Source organism: Centrocercus urophasianus, unplaced genomic scaffold (genome assembly GCF_019232065.1).
Source record: "Centrocercus urophasianus isolate 14NV4802_14NV808 unplaced genomic scaffold, USGS_Curo_1.0 seq_73, whole genome shotgun sequence".
NCBI lineage: Eukaryota > Metazoa > Chordata > Aves > Galliformes > Phasianidae > Centrocercus > Centrocercus urophasianus.
The window spans coordinates 7,054,898-7,070,808 of NW_024885344.1; the positions used below are offsets into that span (position 1 = coordinate 7,054,898).

Genomic DNA, 15,911 nt, shown 5'->3' on the forward strand with positions numbered 1-15,911 from the left:
CCTTGCTGTGCTGTCCTTCCCTGCCTCCCAGCCCTCACCCTATGCAACTCACAGCCTTAACTCATCCATAGAGGTGTGGTTTTTCTCCTTGGGCAGTTTGCAAAACAAGGAGTCCAAATATTTTCCTAAAGGATGGAAAACACTGTGAATGTTTAAATCAAATTTAAGCCAACAAATGAGCTACATCATATAGCTTTTACAGTCCGTTATTTTAATAAAACTCCTAATGTTATTTTATGGCCTTATTTTTATGGTAAGATACGTAGCCTATGAATGATTGGAAATATTGTCATGCTAAATGCATTTCCAGATAGGCTTCATGTGCAATTGCAGCCACACACGGCTCTGTGCAGTTGCCTGTTCTCAGCTGGTTAAGCAATGAAGAGAAAGCACATATGCAGATGATCTGTTTAATGGTGATTATAAAACGATGATTAATGATACATAAATGAAGTCTGAAAAATTAATTTAGAGTTCTGCTCAGTGTATTTCATGCGCTTCCATCATGAAATACTCCATTTCCAAATGTTTGAGGATAAAAAGCAGCAGCAGAGTTTAATGGTAGCTTTCAAACTTTCTGCTTGAGTCTAAGCAGGCTCAGACTCAAAACTAAGTAGGTTATTGTCCTAAATAGTGCATGATTTTGAGTAAATAACTCTGTCTATATTAAAAAAAAAGCAGAGCAAGCAACCTCTGAACTTTGCACTGAAGATAATCTCCGTGTGCTGCCAGCACCAGTAGTGTGTGTGCCCTACTGTGTGTCTGTACCCAGCGGGTGCCACGCACAGCAGCCTGGGCTCAATCCCCATCTGTTATGCAGCTCATAGGCACAACCACCCACATCTGCACCAACAGCAAATATCAGCCAACTTTATCCTGAGGTGAAATAGAGCTTAAACCAAATGGTTTAACAACTTAATTAAAAAAAAAAAAAAAAAGTCAAACCTTTACCTTATATTTAGGTTTATCTTTGTTTCCTGCTGCATTTTTTAAACACATAACCCTCATGCTTATTATGGATCCTGAAGTAACAAATACTCCTTTTAGCTATGAAGACCTCAGAATAGTTTGTAACCACCTGGATGCCTTAGCCTTCATTCTGTGGGGGAAAGCAAAGCACATGGCCCTCAGTTAGCTCTGCTAGAACACAGTCCAAAACTTAATGCTAAGAAATTGTTGGCCGTGCAACAGATTAAGCAGAATTTCAGAAAAGAACTCGCAAAGGGGACTTCTTAACCTTTTTATTTTTAGAAACTACTATAACTGAAAATGTATTCCTGTAACAGGGATGAATTTTTCTAATACCTGTGCTCTTGGCTGAGTGATATTCCAGAAAGTGCGTTACGTGTTTCCAAGCTGCAGCACCTCAGTTTCGTATCCACTTTGGCTCTGGGTGCTACATAAAACAAGGTATCTCATGTATTTTATTCCCATTACTTTATATCTTAGCACACCTTTATGAAAAATAAGAAGTCCCTTCATTGTAGTTCTGGACGTGGTACAGTTTGCTGGGGCACTCATTCTCGTTTCCTAAATACCCATTTGAATTAAATCATTTCACTGCCCAAAGCTAATGATAATGGCATTGTGACACCTGTATTTGACACCTGCATTTTATATGGTGACAACTGTAACTTCCTCATCCCTTTTGTGAATGAAGGCACTGCTACTGATCAGAGCACAATCATTAAACTCATCTCTCCTTAATGTTGTGTAACAGCATCTCTCGGTATGCCTTATTTTTTCTGTCCTGGAGAGGGAAAAAGATGGCAGCTTATCCATGGGAGCATCTGACACCACATGCCTCACTATCACACTTCTGCTATCACAGAAGTGAGCAATGCACTTGAACAGGGGCCAACAGGAGCAAGTTACATCTTGGGCTCCGGGTGGTAACTCTGTTTTACCCTGCAGTGGGAATGGGGAAACTTGTGTAATGCTGCTGGCTATCCTGGTTTCTTACACAATTTGTTCACTCATTTTTCAATTTACCATTTTGTAGCATCCTTCTCACTTATTTGTGGTGTAGCCTATTTATTCTGATCGTGTGCCTTACCTGCACAGATATGCCTATCTTTCTGACATAAGATATCCAGCTTTTGGAGACAAGCAGACCAAAAAATGAGATAATAGCAAAATAGAATCCCTTGCCCACCACTGGGTTTGGTGATTCTCCAAAGACAGGTATTTCAGAAAATTAACATTTTTGTCACTATAATGCCTAGAAACTGTGTCTTCTCTCCGACACACGCACACACTCTAAGTCATTCTTTCTCTAGGGAAGTGACCTACATTTTCTGAAGAATACTGACAGTGGAAGGATCTACACTCACTTGCAGCCCAAGCTGGATGGTTCCAAGCTGCCTTACCAGGTTTTTGGGAGCAGATCTCACATTACTGGATTCCTGCCCTGCCTCCTACAGCAGTTCTGGACCTAAAGCAGTTGCTGGACGTACCCCAACTTCATCATATGTATGGACCTCTTTCCTATGGATCTCTGCAAATCAGATGCAGTGGGACACTTGCAAGTGTCAGCTGCAATAATGGCAATAGCAATGGACAATTGATGCTGTATTTCAGCATGTACATTTATGTTGCTGCACGTTTTTTTTTTTCCCCAACCAACCGGTCTCTGAGTTCTCCTTCCCTGTACGTCATGTAACACTAAGATTGCAAGGTAAGTCACATGACAGCATCACGTGGCTTTACTTACTATTTGATGTTGTCCTTGACCTTTAAAAAACGTGCTCTCCTGGTCCTGTTCTGGAAGAAACACAGAAGGGCAAAAAGTGTCCAGAAATCAGCAGTGGAAGCCTCTCCACGCTTGTATTTAATTCCCCTGCAAGCTGCTATAGCAGGACATAATCTGTATCTGTGCCTTCTACCACTTGAGAGACTCATTCCCAGGGAGCTCCTTCTGACCTTTGTGTTTTTCACTTAGTAAAGTGTGTGACCTGTGCTCTCCCTAGAGAAATTCCTTTCTCTGTCATTTGCATTTTGAAAGCAGTTACAACCCGACATCCCTCTGCCAACTTCCAGCTCTTTCGTAGCTCTACTCTGTATTGTCCCATGGCACTGTCATCAGTCCTAAACTACAAAACTAAACAGTACAGATGCTGACTCTGTGGGCTCCTACAAAGCTGGCCCTTTTCAGATGCCTTTAGGGCAGGATGGCAGTACTCTAGCTATTAAATACCACCATGGCTTTTGGTTGCAGAGATGAGACTTCAGTGGAGTTGTTGCCTATGCCCAAAACTGAACAACAGTCTGACCAAGATGAGAGCCTATGCCACAGGCAGCTGGACCAGAGCAGTTACTCCAGGAAGAAAGACTGGTAAGGGACAGAGCAGCAAAAACACATGCTGGCTGCAATGGAAGGGAGATACATGATTTCTCCAAGAGTTGTATTTGTCACAACTGCATTCTTGCACCCAAAGTGCAGCACACTGACACACACACACACACACACACACACACATTTGTGAACTGATCAAGTGCCTGCTTACCCACTGCAGTTTCCTTACTCTAGTAGTGATGCTCGGAACATCAAAAGATTCTGTTCTCTGAGGTATTGCTGGAGGTCACAGTGTCTTTGTTCTTCTTTTTGCATCTTCTCATGTAAACGATCTCTGTTCTGGAACACTTTCCTTTTGGCAGCCTGGTGATGCTTTTGTTGCCTGTCCTGCTCCTCTAAGTCTTGTGTCAGCACTGCCTGCCGTGACTGCATTCTGTTCCTCAAAAAATCCTACATTAAAAAAAAAAATGACACTTGCAATTGCGCAGCCAGCTTTAAGTCTGAATTTCACCCCCAGTTATCACTGGAATAATGGCATAATTGATTCATTGATTCATTTCTATTTATTAATGACATAGGGGGTAAGCAAGTCTGTGGATGAAATCAAGCTGATTGGTCAGCTGATACTTCAGAGGGATCTGGATGGGCTCAGAAGGTAGGCTGATGTGCACCTCATGAAGTTCAAGTCCAAATACAAGGTGCTGCACTTGTGTCAGGGCAATCCCATAAGTAGAAACTGAAGGCTGAACAGACTGACAGCAGCTCTACAGAGGACTTGGCAACACCGATGGAATAAAAATTGGGCGTGAGCCAGCGCTGCCTGATTGCAGCCTGGAAAGCCAACTGTGTCATGGGCTGCATCAAAAGATGGGTGGCAGCAGGGGGAGGGAGGTGATTGTCCTTATCTACACTGCCCTCGTGAGGCCCAATCTGCAGCACTGCATCCAGGCCTGGGGACAGTGGCACAGGCTGCCCAGAGAAATTGTGGATTCCCCATCTTTAGAAGTAATCAAGGTGGGGTTGGATGGTGCTTCGAGCAACCTGATCTAGTAAGAGACGTCTCTGCCACGGCAGGAAGTTGATCTAGATGATTTTTAAAGGTCCTTTCCAACCAAAACCATTCTATGATAATTCTTGGTATGCAGGAAGGCTACTCCCAGCACAGATACAGATTAAATTCCTATCTTTAATCTTTATACACGTTAAAGAAATAATAATTTTCATGTACATATCTCCAAATGGTACAATTATACTGGATATACAGGAGAGAAAGATACATATGCAGTGCCACTGCTGGAAATACAGTACATGTAAAACTTCCTTGAAATTTCCCTTACCAGCCTTTCTTTTTCTTGTTTAAAGCTCCGCTCATTGAGTTCTGCAAGAAAATTCTCTCTCTGCAGTCGCTGTGCATGTAGGAACTGCAGCCTCTGACTTAACTTTCTGTTATCCTCCTCTGCCAAGAAGGATTCCTTCTTGCTCCTCTCTGACTGAGCAGCTTGCAGCAGCGCCATGTGCTGCAAAGCTCTGTTTTTGTGCTCCAGCTGTTTCTCCAACCCTTGCAAAGTTCTCTGATACAATCGCTGCCTGTTTACAAAACAAAATTTCAAAAACTGCATAAGATGTTAAGCACACATTGTGGCCAGCAGAGAGAAGTAATCGTGTTCCCCCCCCCTTCTCTGCCTTGGTAGGCCCAATCTGAAGCACCCCCAGCACGAGAAGGACATGGAGCCGCTGGAGCAGGTCCAGAGGAGGACCATGAAGATGTTCAGAGGGCTGAAGCACTTCTCTTATGGAGAAAGTTGAAGGAATTGGACTTATTCAGACTGGAGAAGAAGAGGGTCTCAGGAGACCTCATTGCAGCCTTCCAGTACGTGAAGGGAGATTGTAAGCAGGAGTGGACCAATTTTTTTTTTTTATACAGTCTGATATTGATAGGACAAAGGCATTCCTGAAAGAGGGGAGAGTTAGGTTAGATGGTAGGAAGAAATTTTTACTAAGAGGGTGGTGAAGTGTTGGCACAGCTGCCCAGAGAAACTGTGGTGCCCCATCCCTGGAAGTGCTCAGGGCCAGGTTGGATAGGGCCCTGGGCAGCCTGAACTGCTGGGTGTAGCCCTGCCCATGGCAGGGAACTGGAACTAGATAAGCTTTAAAGTTTTCTCCAGCCTCAACTATTCTATGATTTAAATATGCCAGGACTCTTTGTTAAGTTATGAAGGTTAAACCTGTATCCTAAACAGAGGCAGCAAACTCCCCAAATGGGCTGGTGCCTGATATTATCAGCTAACTGCAGTCACATTCACATGAATGCATGACCTGGCAGGGATGTGCGCTCTTGGCCCTGAAGACCAAGAGTGAAGGAAACAGGCTGTAGGGACCAAACTGTAGGGAAAAGCCAGGCAGCTAGGTAGCTTTATGTATTGCTGGTGGTACTGCAGGAGCAACAAAAGAGATGGAAAGAAATAGGCCGTGGGGGCAAGGACCTGCTAAATGTAAGGGCAGGGGGGAGAGGAGGCAAAAGGACTCCAGCTCTGAGGATGAGACCAAAGGGAATTTGCCCTCAAGGTAATGCTAAAGGCTACAGCTGGTTTGCACCTACTCACTCATGCACCAATTCATTCCCATTAATGAATCTCCCTGAGCACTCTGCAGGGACTAGCATAACATGCCATGTTCGGAGACTGAATGAGAATGCAAGGAGTGGGCATTGTCAACCATTTGATATTTATTTCCAAAAAAACCCAAACCAGTTGGCTCTGGTTTATTACCTCTGGTTGTTCCTGCGCAGCTGACATTGGACAGCATCTGCCTCTTGCTGCTGCTGCCTCTTCAACTGCCTCTCTTCCTCTTGGTGCCTTTTGTGCTCAATCTTGGCCTTGTTGAGGTCCATCTCTTCCCATCTCTCCTGAGATGCACTGTTACATACAGATTTCTAAGAAAAAAAAATGTATTACAGATTCCTTATCAGATATTGTTAGAAAGAGAAATATCTGCCTCCCTCTGAGCAAACACAAATCCTCCTGCAGCTCTAACTCTCTGTTGCCCAAGATTTCTGCCCATAGTCAAGAAGTCTTGCTGTTTTCTTCAGTAGTAGCCACATTTCAGTACTGGGCAGTGTTCCTAATTTGAATTTTGAAATACACTGTGCTGTGTGAAGGAACACTCACAAGGCTTCTCTTCACAGATACAGTGCAATATTTACTTCTGTTATCCTTATAATGCCCTACCTGAGGTAAACAGCAAGGAGACCATCAAAACTCAAACGTGCTCTAATTTCCATTTCTACGTGCAATGCTACAATGTGATGGAAAGTACAGCAATAATAACAGAGTGGGCAGGGATCTCCAGCAAGATCCCCTTACCTCCACTGCCAACCCTTACATGAGGTCTGGGAAGTGGTAGATCCTGGCTCCAGCCCTTATCATAGAATCATAGAATCACCAAGGTTGGAAAAGACCTAAAAGATCACCCAGTCCAACCGTTCACCTATTCCCAATAGCTCCTACTAAACCATGTCCCTCAACACAACATCCAGCCTTTCCTTGAAAACCCCCAGGCTCGGTGACTCCACCACCTCCCTGGGCAGTCCATTCCAGTGCCTGACCACCCTTTCTGAAAAGTAATACTTCCTCACGTCCAGCCTGAATCTCCCCTGCCGTAGCTTGAAGCCATTCCCCCTGGTCCTATCACTAATGGCACAAGAGAAGAGGCCAACCCCCAGCTCACTACAACCTCCCTTCAGGAAGTTATAGAGAGCAATGAGGTCTCCCCTGAGCCTCCTCTTCTCCAGGCTGAACATTCCCAGCTCCTTCAGCCTCTCCTCATATGGCCTGTGTTCCAGACCCCTCACCAGCTTTGTTGCCCTCCTTTGAACACGTTCCAGGGCCTCAATGTCTTTCTTGCAGTGAGGGGCCCAAAACTGGACACAGTACTCGAGGTGCGGCCTCATCAGTGCTGAATATAGGGGAACAATCACCTCTCTGCTCCTGCTTGCAACACTGCTTCTGATGCAAGCCAGGATGCCATTGGCCTTCTTGGCCACCTGGGCACACTGTCGGCTCATATTCAGCCGAGCATCAATCAATACCCCCAGGTCCATTTCCTCTACGCAGTCCTCCAGCCACACCGCCCCAAGCCTGCAGCGTCGCCTGGGGTTGTTGTGGCTGAAGTGCAGGACCCGGCATTTGGCCTTGTTGAAACTCATCCCATTGGCTTCAGCCCAGCTCTCCAGCCTGTCCAGATCCCTCTGTAGGGCCTCGCTACCCCCAGGCAGATCCACACTTCCAGCCAATTTGGTGTCATCTGCGAATTTACTGAGGGTGCACTCGATGCCCTCATCGAGGTCATCAATAAAGATATTGAAGAGGACAGGCCCCAGCACCGACCCCTGGGGAACACCACTCACAACCGGTCGCCAGCTGGATTTGACTCCATTTACCACCACTCTCTGTGCCCGGCCCTCCAACCAGCTCCTTACCCAGCCAACATTACATGCACCTGAGCTCCCCTGGGTTGGCCCTGCCTTTCCACCGCTGTCTCAAGCCATGACTTAGCAGTTCTGCTACTACACCATGGCTGCTAAAAGCTAAAATAAAGTTTAGACGAAATACTTACTCTCTCAAATGCTTTCTCCCTTCTACTCCCAGCAGCAATTGGCATGTTCCTGCCATTAGCCACTCTTCTGCAAACCAAACGTTCTCCAGAAAGAACTGGAGGGAGATATCTCTAATACCATGAGCTGGGAAATGCCACAAGACCTTCAAATCATGTCCACTGCCTCCCTATTATTACTGTCCCTGCCAGTCTCATTGTTATTATAGGAGAGGCTCTCAGAAATGCTGAGCACAAATAGCAGAAGAGCCCAGTTCCTGTACACCACTGAATGGAAACCTTACCCTTCCACTTACGCATAAACATTATTCTACATGTGCATGTTTTTTGTTGCAGCAAAAATCTTTGGGAAAGAGATCAAATGGGAGTATAATCTCACTTGACATAAACAAATCACCCAGTCCTAATAGCTAAAAGCTACTGGATCAAATACTCACTGAAATGCTTCTGTCTTTTAGAAGACTTAGATTTGTGAATCTCCCAGCTTGTGAACTGGAGGTACTGCGTGGTCTCTGTACATGCAGGGCTGATTCAATGGCCAGGCTGTCTTTCTTTAGTGACTGATGCACTTGGTCAAAGAAGCTCTGTCGCTGGAAAGGACTCAAGGCACTGGCTCCTTTGGGAGAAGTGCTCCTTTGGGAAGGTTGAACTGGAGCATCTGCCACTCTGAACTCAAAAAGACCTTTTAAATAAATTAAGCAGGGACATAGCAAGTAGGCAGCTTATAAAAAGAAAGAAGATTTTAAAAGTCTTTTCACACGAGATATGTTCAAGCAAGACTTTTATAACAAGTATCAATGTTTTCCTCTGACAAAATGAGATGTTTCTTAGTCTCCACAGAACAGGTCCCAGTGCTCCAAAAAACAAGCTTGCCATTGCAGTCAAGCATGTTTTTTACAGGATCACTTTAATACAAGATAATTGACTACACTTACAGCTACTCAGTTTAAGGGTTTATTTACATGTTACTTTGTGGACAGGCATGAGATTCTTCTGCCAGTGCTCTTAAATAGCCAAAAATGATAAATATTTTGATAGTGCAAAGCCTCAGCTATGAATCCTACTGAGAGACAGGAGAAATCAGCATGTGCACAACACTGCTAGCTTTTGGGTAACTGAGAACATGGGCAGAGTTTGCTTGAATCTTCCTGATAAAGACAGCATAGATTGAGAGAGCAGTTATTGCATGGAACAATGCAGGAACATCAGCTGGGAGGAAATACACCCTTATGTTTGACTGCATTCTCCCTCCACCAGCACTGCAACTGAGCACTGCAAAAGCCGTAGTACTTGGAAAAAGCTTTAAGCCTTCAGAAGCCTTAGTGAAATGCTTGCACTTATCCCAACAGTAGCTTAAATGAGAACAGTACCAACTCGATTGAAATCACGATCCAAAACCTTTTGAATGATAAGGGAACAACAGTGACATTGCAAAGCAAAAGTTTTCAGCACAAATAAGAAAAGGGGTGCTTCCTGTAGAATGACTGGTGAAATCATTTTGCTACGTCCAGTCATAGCTAACACTACAGATGACTTTTTACAAGAAATTTTTTTGAATTAATAATATTTGTAGTAAGTGTTACAATAAAAGTTAAGAAAACCCCAAAGCTGCTACTGTAATAGCTTTAAAGGCAAAAAAAAATGAAAATCAAACCCAAATCACTCCAACTTCCATCTGGAAATAGTTTCACCCTGAGAAAAAAAAAGCACATCTCAAGCCAAACTACCAGTATATCTAGGGTGGCACTAACATTTTTGTTTGACACACTGGGAACTACGGCAGTAGAACACTGTGGCCCTCCACAATGATTCTGTGTGGAAAGCCTTATGCCTGGATAAAATAGCTACAATTTCACTACCATGTTTATGTTTAAAATGAGCCTTGGTTCCAGCATCCTGCTGTCTGCTGCCTGCTTCTTCCTTGTGGACTGACTCCATCAAGCAACTGTCTGTGTTGACAGCAGTATCAACCATTGTAGCACGAGCCATCTCCCTCTGAGGACTCTAGAAATACGAAGAAATGCAATCATAATCTGACCTGATGAGGAATAAGTTAGCTTTGTGAACTTAGAGTGACAGATCTTATGTTGCAACTGAAGTTTGGGAAGAATTAAAACAAGTGGGGTAGAGTTCTTCACTAAAGAAACAAAGAACCCTTAAATAGATTAATTTCTCATCATGTTTCTGTTTTCTCCACATCTTCAAACGACCTAGAAAGTGGCCTGGAATTGTCTGGAGGGGCACAAAAAAGATCAGGCCAGAGAAGCTCTGACTGGAAGGCAGCTGCATTCCAGCTCTCACAGAGCAATGGGGCAAAGCTTGGCAGCAGTTGGTGCACATCAACCTCCTCCTTCCTGATCCCCACCCAGTGCTCCATTCACAGGCACCAAATCAGCCACTAAGATCACAAAATTCACTTTTGTGAATTTTTGTCTCTGATTCACAGAAGTGATACCTGCACCCTGGGCGATGAAATCTTTTCATATAATTATGCCAAGGACTGCCCTGGTATGGAGGAATCCTTACTATAATCCTTATCTGGTATGAAGTTTTTCATCTGACACTTTTTTGTGCCTTTTTCACACAGAGGCAGAATGTGGAAGAACTGGGCTAGACACCCACATCCAGTGACAAAGAACAGCAGCTTTTAGCTCCTTCCCAGGTCAAAGGATTGGGAATACAACTACAAATAAAGTCAGAGTCTCCATTCTTTAGGAGGCATACATAAGGGCCACATCCAAAGCCATTAGTAATTTTCTGATACCAAGAACAGAAAACGTAAGCTAACAAAAAAGAAATCATGCAGATAGCAGACTACGTGTTAAGAGATAGTATGAAATACCTTTTACCTTCTTAGGGCCTAAAACCTCACTGTCCTCTTCCAAGCAAGACTGAGCATCTTTTGGAAGATTTTCTGTCATCAAGCTCTTCTCTTCATTTTCCTCTTCCTCTTTGGAAACACCTCCTGAAGGGGAAATCCTCACTTCAGACAGTTGCTCTTCTATTTTCTTGCTGAGTTCTTCTTTACTCAAGGGTGCTCCTGGGATGATGAAATTTTCTTGCTGCACTTTGTGCTCTGTAGGCTGTGGGCTTTTGCAGGCTGCAAGGCAGCAGTGGGGAACTAAGGCACACCTACAGCTGCACTTAGTGCATGGCTGAACTGAACACAGCCGCCCTGGCCAGCAGTCCAGCCCTGAGTGGCCCCGTCTGTAACAGCCTGAAGCTCTGTAACCTGGTGCCACAATGTACGGGTAGTCCAAGCTTGACTCCACCACCATCTGCCTGGCTGCTAATGGCATCTGCAGTTCTAGGATGATGCGCTCGCTTAAGGGCAGAGGGATCCATAGAGCTTGGTCAGAAGATACCTCCTTAGTTTGCCCATTCCAGAAATTTACAAGCACTCCTTTTCTATTGTGTGCTGAGCACAGTAAAAAAAGAAAAAGAGAGAAAGAAAAGACAAAGAACATATTAGAAACATATCAACCTGCGTGACGTCTCTCTCAGAAACCAGATGATCAAAATGACTGCTTGTGTTACACACAATTTTGTTACAACTTTTATGAGTTTTTTACTTAGAGGTTTAGAATTCGACCTTTTGAATTTCCTATGATACACAACAGCAAAACTCCCACTAGTCACAGTGAGCCAGGAGCTTACTCCATAAAAGCTGGAAACCAGACTAACAGCTTATAAGGTGAAACTCATAAGGGCCAGGAATATTTTTCTCCTTGTGTTGGCAGGACCCCCCTCTCCCAGCAAAAACCCTCAGTTTAGGTTTCCATTCACAGAAGAAAGCAAAGGCTGGTGCTGGGAGCTGAAAAAGTTTGCCACGGAGAAAAAATACCCACAAACCAACCAGGAAGAGAAACTAAGAAGCAGTTGGAGAATTTTTCACAGTCAAGACTGTTCCATCTTTTCTACATAGCGGCCATCAACTGTGGCAAGACCAGAGCTAGAAAGGAAGGCAGTACCCCATACCTAAAGGTGTCTCCTTGTTCTCCATAACCTTGAGCACAGTGCCTGGGCCAAAGCGTTCAGTGTGAGCCTCCCATGGGGCCAAGACTCTGTCTCCTGGAGCGAGGCACCGCTGCGAGGCACCTTCGTAGTGCAGAATGTCATAGAGAGGTGTTTCCTGCATACGAAGCTGCACCTTGCCTTTCAGTGTGCAACTTTTGTCAAATTCAATTAAAAAACATCCCCTGGAGCCCTACAAGAGTAAAACATGCAGTTTGCAAGACAGACATCTGGGTCCAATTAACGGCCAAACACAAGTGCTAAAAGGAAAATGGCAGAAATCCCAGGAAGCAGAATGTGATCTGTGAATGTAGTTGTCCTCTACCACCAGGTTTTTCGCCATGCTGTATCCATATTGGATTTTAAAAGTAATTAAAAAGCAGTGGCTTAAGGGGCTTAACAGCCTTTCCCTTCCTTTCTTTTGGGACTTAGATTTTAGTAGGTTAACCTGGCTCAGAAGAACACAGTTGGCACTCTGAGAAAGAAGCTCACCAGGAAAATCATCCATCAGAAGAGCAGCCAAAATGAAGTACTAGGTATGATGCAGCTAGAGACAAGCAAAGCAAAAGGATAAGAGATAAGGGAAGTGTCACAGCTACCATGAATTTGAATGCCTTCACTTAAGCTTCCAGCAATGGGTGTGGGGCAGATTCTACTGCCAAAAATCTCAGCCTTCTCTGCAGATCTGGGTGCATTTACATGCTGATGGCCAACAGTTATTCCATCCCTCTACTAGGATCACTATGTATTTAACTAAACTGTGAACTGGAAAAACGAATTGGATTTTTAAAGAAAGACTGCAGGGGACATTTTCTATCTGGTATCCTAAACCATGTCACAGAAACACAGAAGGAAGAGATCGATGAAAGCCCTCAGTTCAGTCAGGAGAAAGCAGCTTCTGGAGGTGGATGTTTTGAATTACTATTACTAGCACACAGTTGGGAAATGAAGGACTTGTTTGGTTTGACTGTTTCATAACCAAGGAAATTGATTGATTTCCAGACTGCTTCTGCTTGCAGAACTCTTCCCAGTAAATATCCCATCATCATCAGAAAAAAAAGAAAAAAAAAAGATGAAAATAAGATACGGAGAGAGAACTGTGCTGTATCACAGGAGAGCAACTCTGCACCAGGGCTATGGGACTGGCAAGCCATGGCAAGGGCAAGAAAAAAGACTCACTGAACAATAAATAACTACCTTCACTTGTCGTGCAATGTGGCCCAGGTAGTAATAGCCATCAGCTTTCCTCCTTGCCAGCACACGAGCCCCCCTTATAAAACTGGAAGCCTCTGGGGATGAGTGAGTGAAGTTCCATCTTGCTGAGGATATCAAGGAAGTACAAATGGAGTCTGGGTTCCATGCACAAACAGGAAGGCTGTAGAAAGCAAATACCAGGAGACCCCAGTAACAGTACTTCTGCAGCTTGCTGTAATGAAAACAAACCAAACCCACATGGGATCTCTCCAGCCCCCGTCCCTCATAGCTGCCTTTGTTTCCTAGCTTTTTTCCTTCTCTGCATGTGACTCATCAACAGCTTTTGAACTTACTGTGTTAATGGACATCCTGGCAGCACAGAGCCATAGAGAGCTTTACTGGCTGTGTGACAACACGGGACATGGGAGGTGTGCATGGAGATTATCTGGAGGTGGGAAGAAGATGGAAGCACAATATGAGCAACACGAGGCTTTTGAACACTTAAATCTCTAAGCAGCAATGTTATTTATAAAATGGAAATTGCTTTCCAGTGTGGTACTTCGCTCTGATTTAATTATCACATCATTTCTTTTGCCACACAATGCTGTTTAGCTGTACTCTCATCACAAACAGTCTTGATCTTAAGTAGCTGAGCTTGGGGAGGAGGATGGCATGTGAAATGTTTGAGAATGATGACAAAGGTAACAAAGTGCAGGGACAATGAGAGGAGTGAAAGACAATATAGAAGGAAGTAGGGAAGTTGTGAGGACAACCAAACTACGAGCTCCGTATTACAGCATTCAGTTTTTGTGAAAAAGACATGAAACAAAATGTAACAAACTTATATTGCATTAATCAAATGTTCAATAAAAACAGCAGTTCAGTAGTTTGCCACTATTCCCTGTGAAGCGTTGCTGAAATTAAATTGTCTGTAACAAAACTGACGAGCAGGGAAGTTAAAATCCCAGTAACTACACGTACCTTAAATCTTTGTGAGGATGGACATGTAAACTCATGTTACATCAGTTGAGGACTGTTAGATGCAGCAGCTTGGGATGTTAGAAATTTAGAGCTCATTTAGAAAAATATTATCCATATTTTATCTTTATATTTAATTAAAAGATGGTATTCTGCCACTCTGCCTATAGGTAAAACAATATCAAAGTCTATGAATGAGAGGTAGGCAAAGGAGGCACAGGAGGTAGGCAAAGCTGTCAAGTCACCCAGAAAAGAAAGCATACAACCAAGGCCTGGCACCTGTGCTTTCCTCTGGCACCTCCAGCTGCCAGTGACAACTCCTTGCATGTGCTGGTTGGCAGAGTTCCCTGGAGCCATGTGATGGCCCTGCAGAAGCAAGTACTGCTAGGCCAAATTAAACCTGGATTTGACCCCAAGTGTCTGTGTGCCTTTTGCTTAGAAGCTATGGGGAATGTTCCCTTTCCTCTCAGACAAAGACTTCAGGTACAAGTAGTGTACAATTAGAAGGTTGGCTATGCCAACATGTTGCCTTAGGCCACCACAGAGATGCCAGATTTACTTAGTTTATAAATTACCAGGCAAAATAAGGCCACTGGAGCTCTCCTCCAGTTCTGATGGATGAAATGCCATCCAATAAAGGTTCAGGAGGGATAACCAGTATGCACTGTACCTTTGCAGGAGCAGCAGGGGGGGCTCTGATCGCTTGAGAGGACCCCCCACTTTGTCTGGCAACTTCCTCCATGACTTGTTGCTTGCCTCCTTCACAGGCAGAATCTCCCAGTGAGCACTGTGGGTACTGGACACACCTGTTGTCCACAAGAAGTTGATTTCCTCCTATTCTGCAAGTACGTCAGTGAACAGCTACACAGACTGGTGGGCTGTGGCTCCACACACTGCAGGTAAGCCATATCTGCTCAGGGTAATGCAGGTATGCAAGGAATCCATTCTGCAGAAGTTCCTTAGGCAACATTAGGAGTTGGCAACACTGTGGAGCTGGATACGCTGACTCACAGAAACAGCAAGGAAGGTGGAGTGAAGACACTGAGGCCAGGCTCTATGATACCATGATCAGGATGGGAACTTGATGTTAATATGGAACTAGTAAGCCTCACTTTTGCCACCCTGAGCCAACAGGGTGCCATTCTTTGACAAAACACCATCCTCTGGGTGAACTTTGTTCATTGTACCCTCATTATGAAACCAAACCATGCCTCCACCCTAAAAGCAACCTGCCTCCAAGGTGCAACCACCTCTCACTGAGCTCATGCTCCGAATTTCTCTGTAACTTTAAAAGCAAGGCAAGAGAATTTTACAGCATTCGTAAACAAAGGCACGTATAACTGGAGTCATTTAAACTCCACGTGAAAAATAAAGGAATAGTAGTACAGAAACGGCCTAAGAGAGGGAGGGCACGGTTGTATAGGTCTGGGATCAGCTGATGGGCGGAGGGTTCTCTTCCCTCCACAAGGACACGTGATGGCACTTCACCAGGAAACTTAGAAATCTCTGTAGAGTTGCTTTTACAACTTCACGTGAAAGTGCTCACCTGGGCGAGACGTGAATTCCTTGACAGGGCATTTCCGTACTTGGCCAGGTCACAGCAAGGAACTCCCTGCAGCCGAGGCGGGACTCAGCAGCACAGCAGAAGCCCTGCCGCTCACCTCCGCACTGCACAGCGCTGCTGCCTCTGTCCGCACACCTCGCTGCGCCGTGCTAGGAGCGCCCCAGGCCGCCTAGCAGGCGAGAAGCCCCGCAAGATGCAGCTCAGGGCCGCCGGGACAGCGGCCGGCCCGCACCCGGGCAGACCCGCACCGGAGCG

At 44.7% G+C, this 15,911-nt stretch overlaps 1 protein-coding gene across 11 annotated transcripts; it reads right to left on the reverse strand.

Annotated features, from left to right (window-relative positions):
* Positions 1-127: 127 nt before the first annotated feature.
* LOC122170652 (putative uncharacterized protein DDB_G0271606) lies at positions 128-15,789 on the reverse strand. Of its 11 annotated transcripts, XR_006171817.1 has the most exons (13): positions 15,639-15,789; positions 14,763-14,898; positions 13,468-13,559; positions 13,118-13,346; positions 11,885-12,113; positions 10,756-11,324; positions 9,766-9,910; positions 8,344-8,588; positions 6,064-6,227; positions 4,633-4,882; positions 3,507-3,745; positions 2,714-2,763; positions 128-1,099 (listed from the first exon to the last, which is right to left on the reverse strand). XR_006171817.1 is itself a non-coding variant. In XM_042837718.1 (12 exons), the coding sequence occupies exons 1-11, from the start codon at positions 15,668-15,670 to the stop codon at positions 3,521-3,523; spliced, it is 2,316 nt and encodes a 771-aa protein (XP_042693652.1). In that variant the 5' UTR covers positions 15,671-15,789; the 3' UTR covers positions 128-1,099; positions 3,507-3,520. The 11 variants fall into 11 exon arrangements, 8 of the variants coding, with proteins under 8 accessions (XP_042693652.1, XP_042693651.1, XP_042693650.1 ...); XR_006171816.1 differs by having other exon boundaries at positions 2,714-3,745; XR_006171815.1 differs by having other exon boundaries at positions 1,306-3,745.
* Positions 15,790-15,911: the final 122 nt, after the last annotated feature.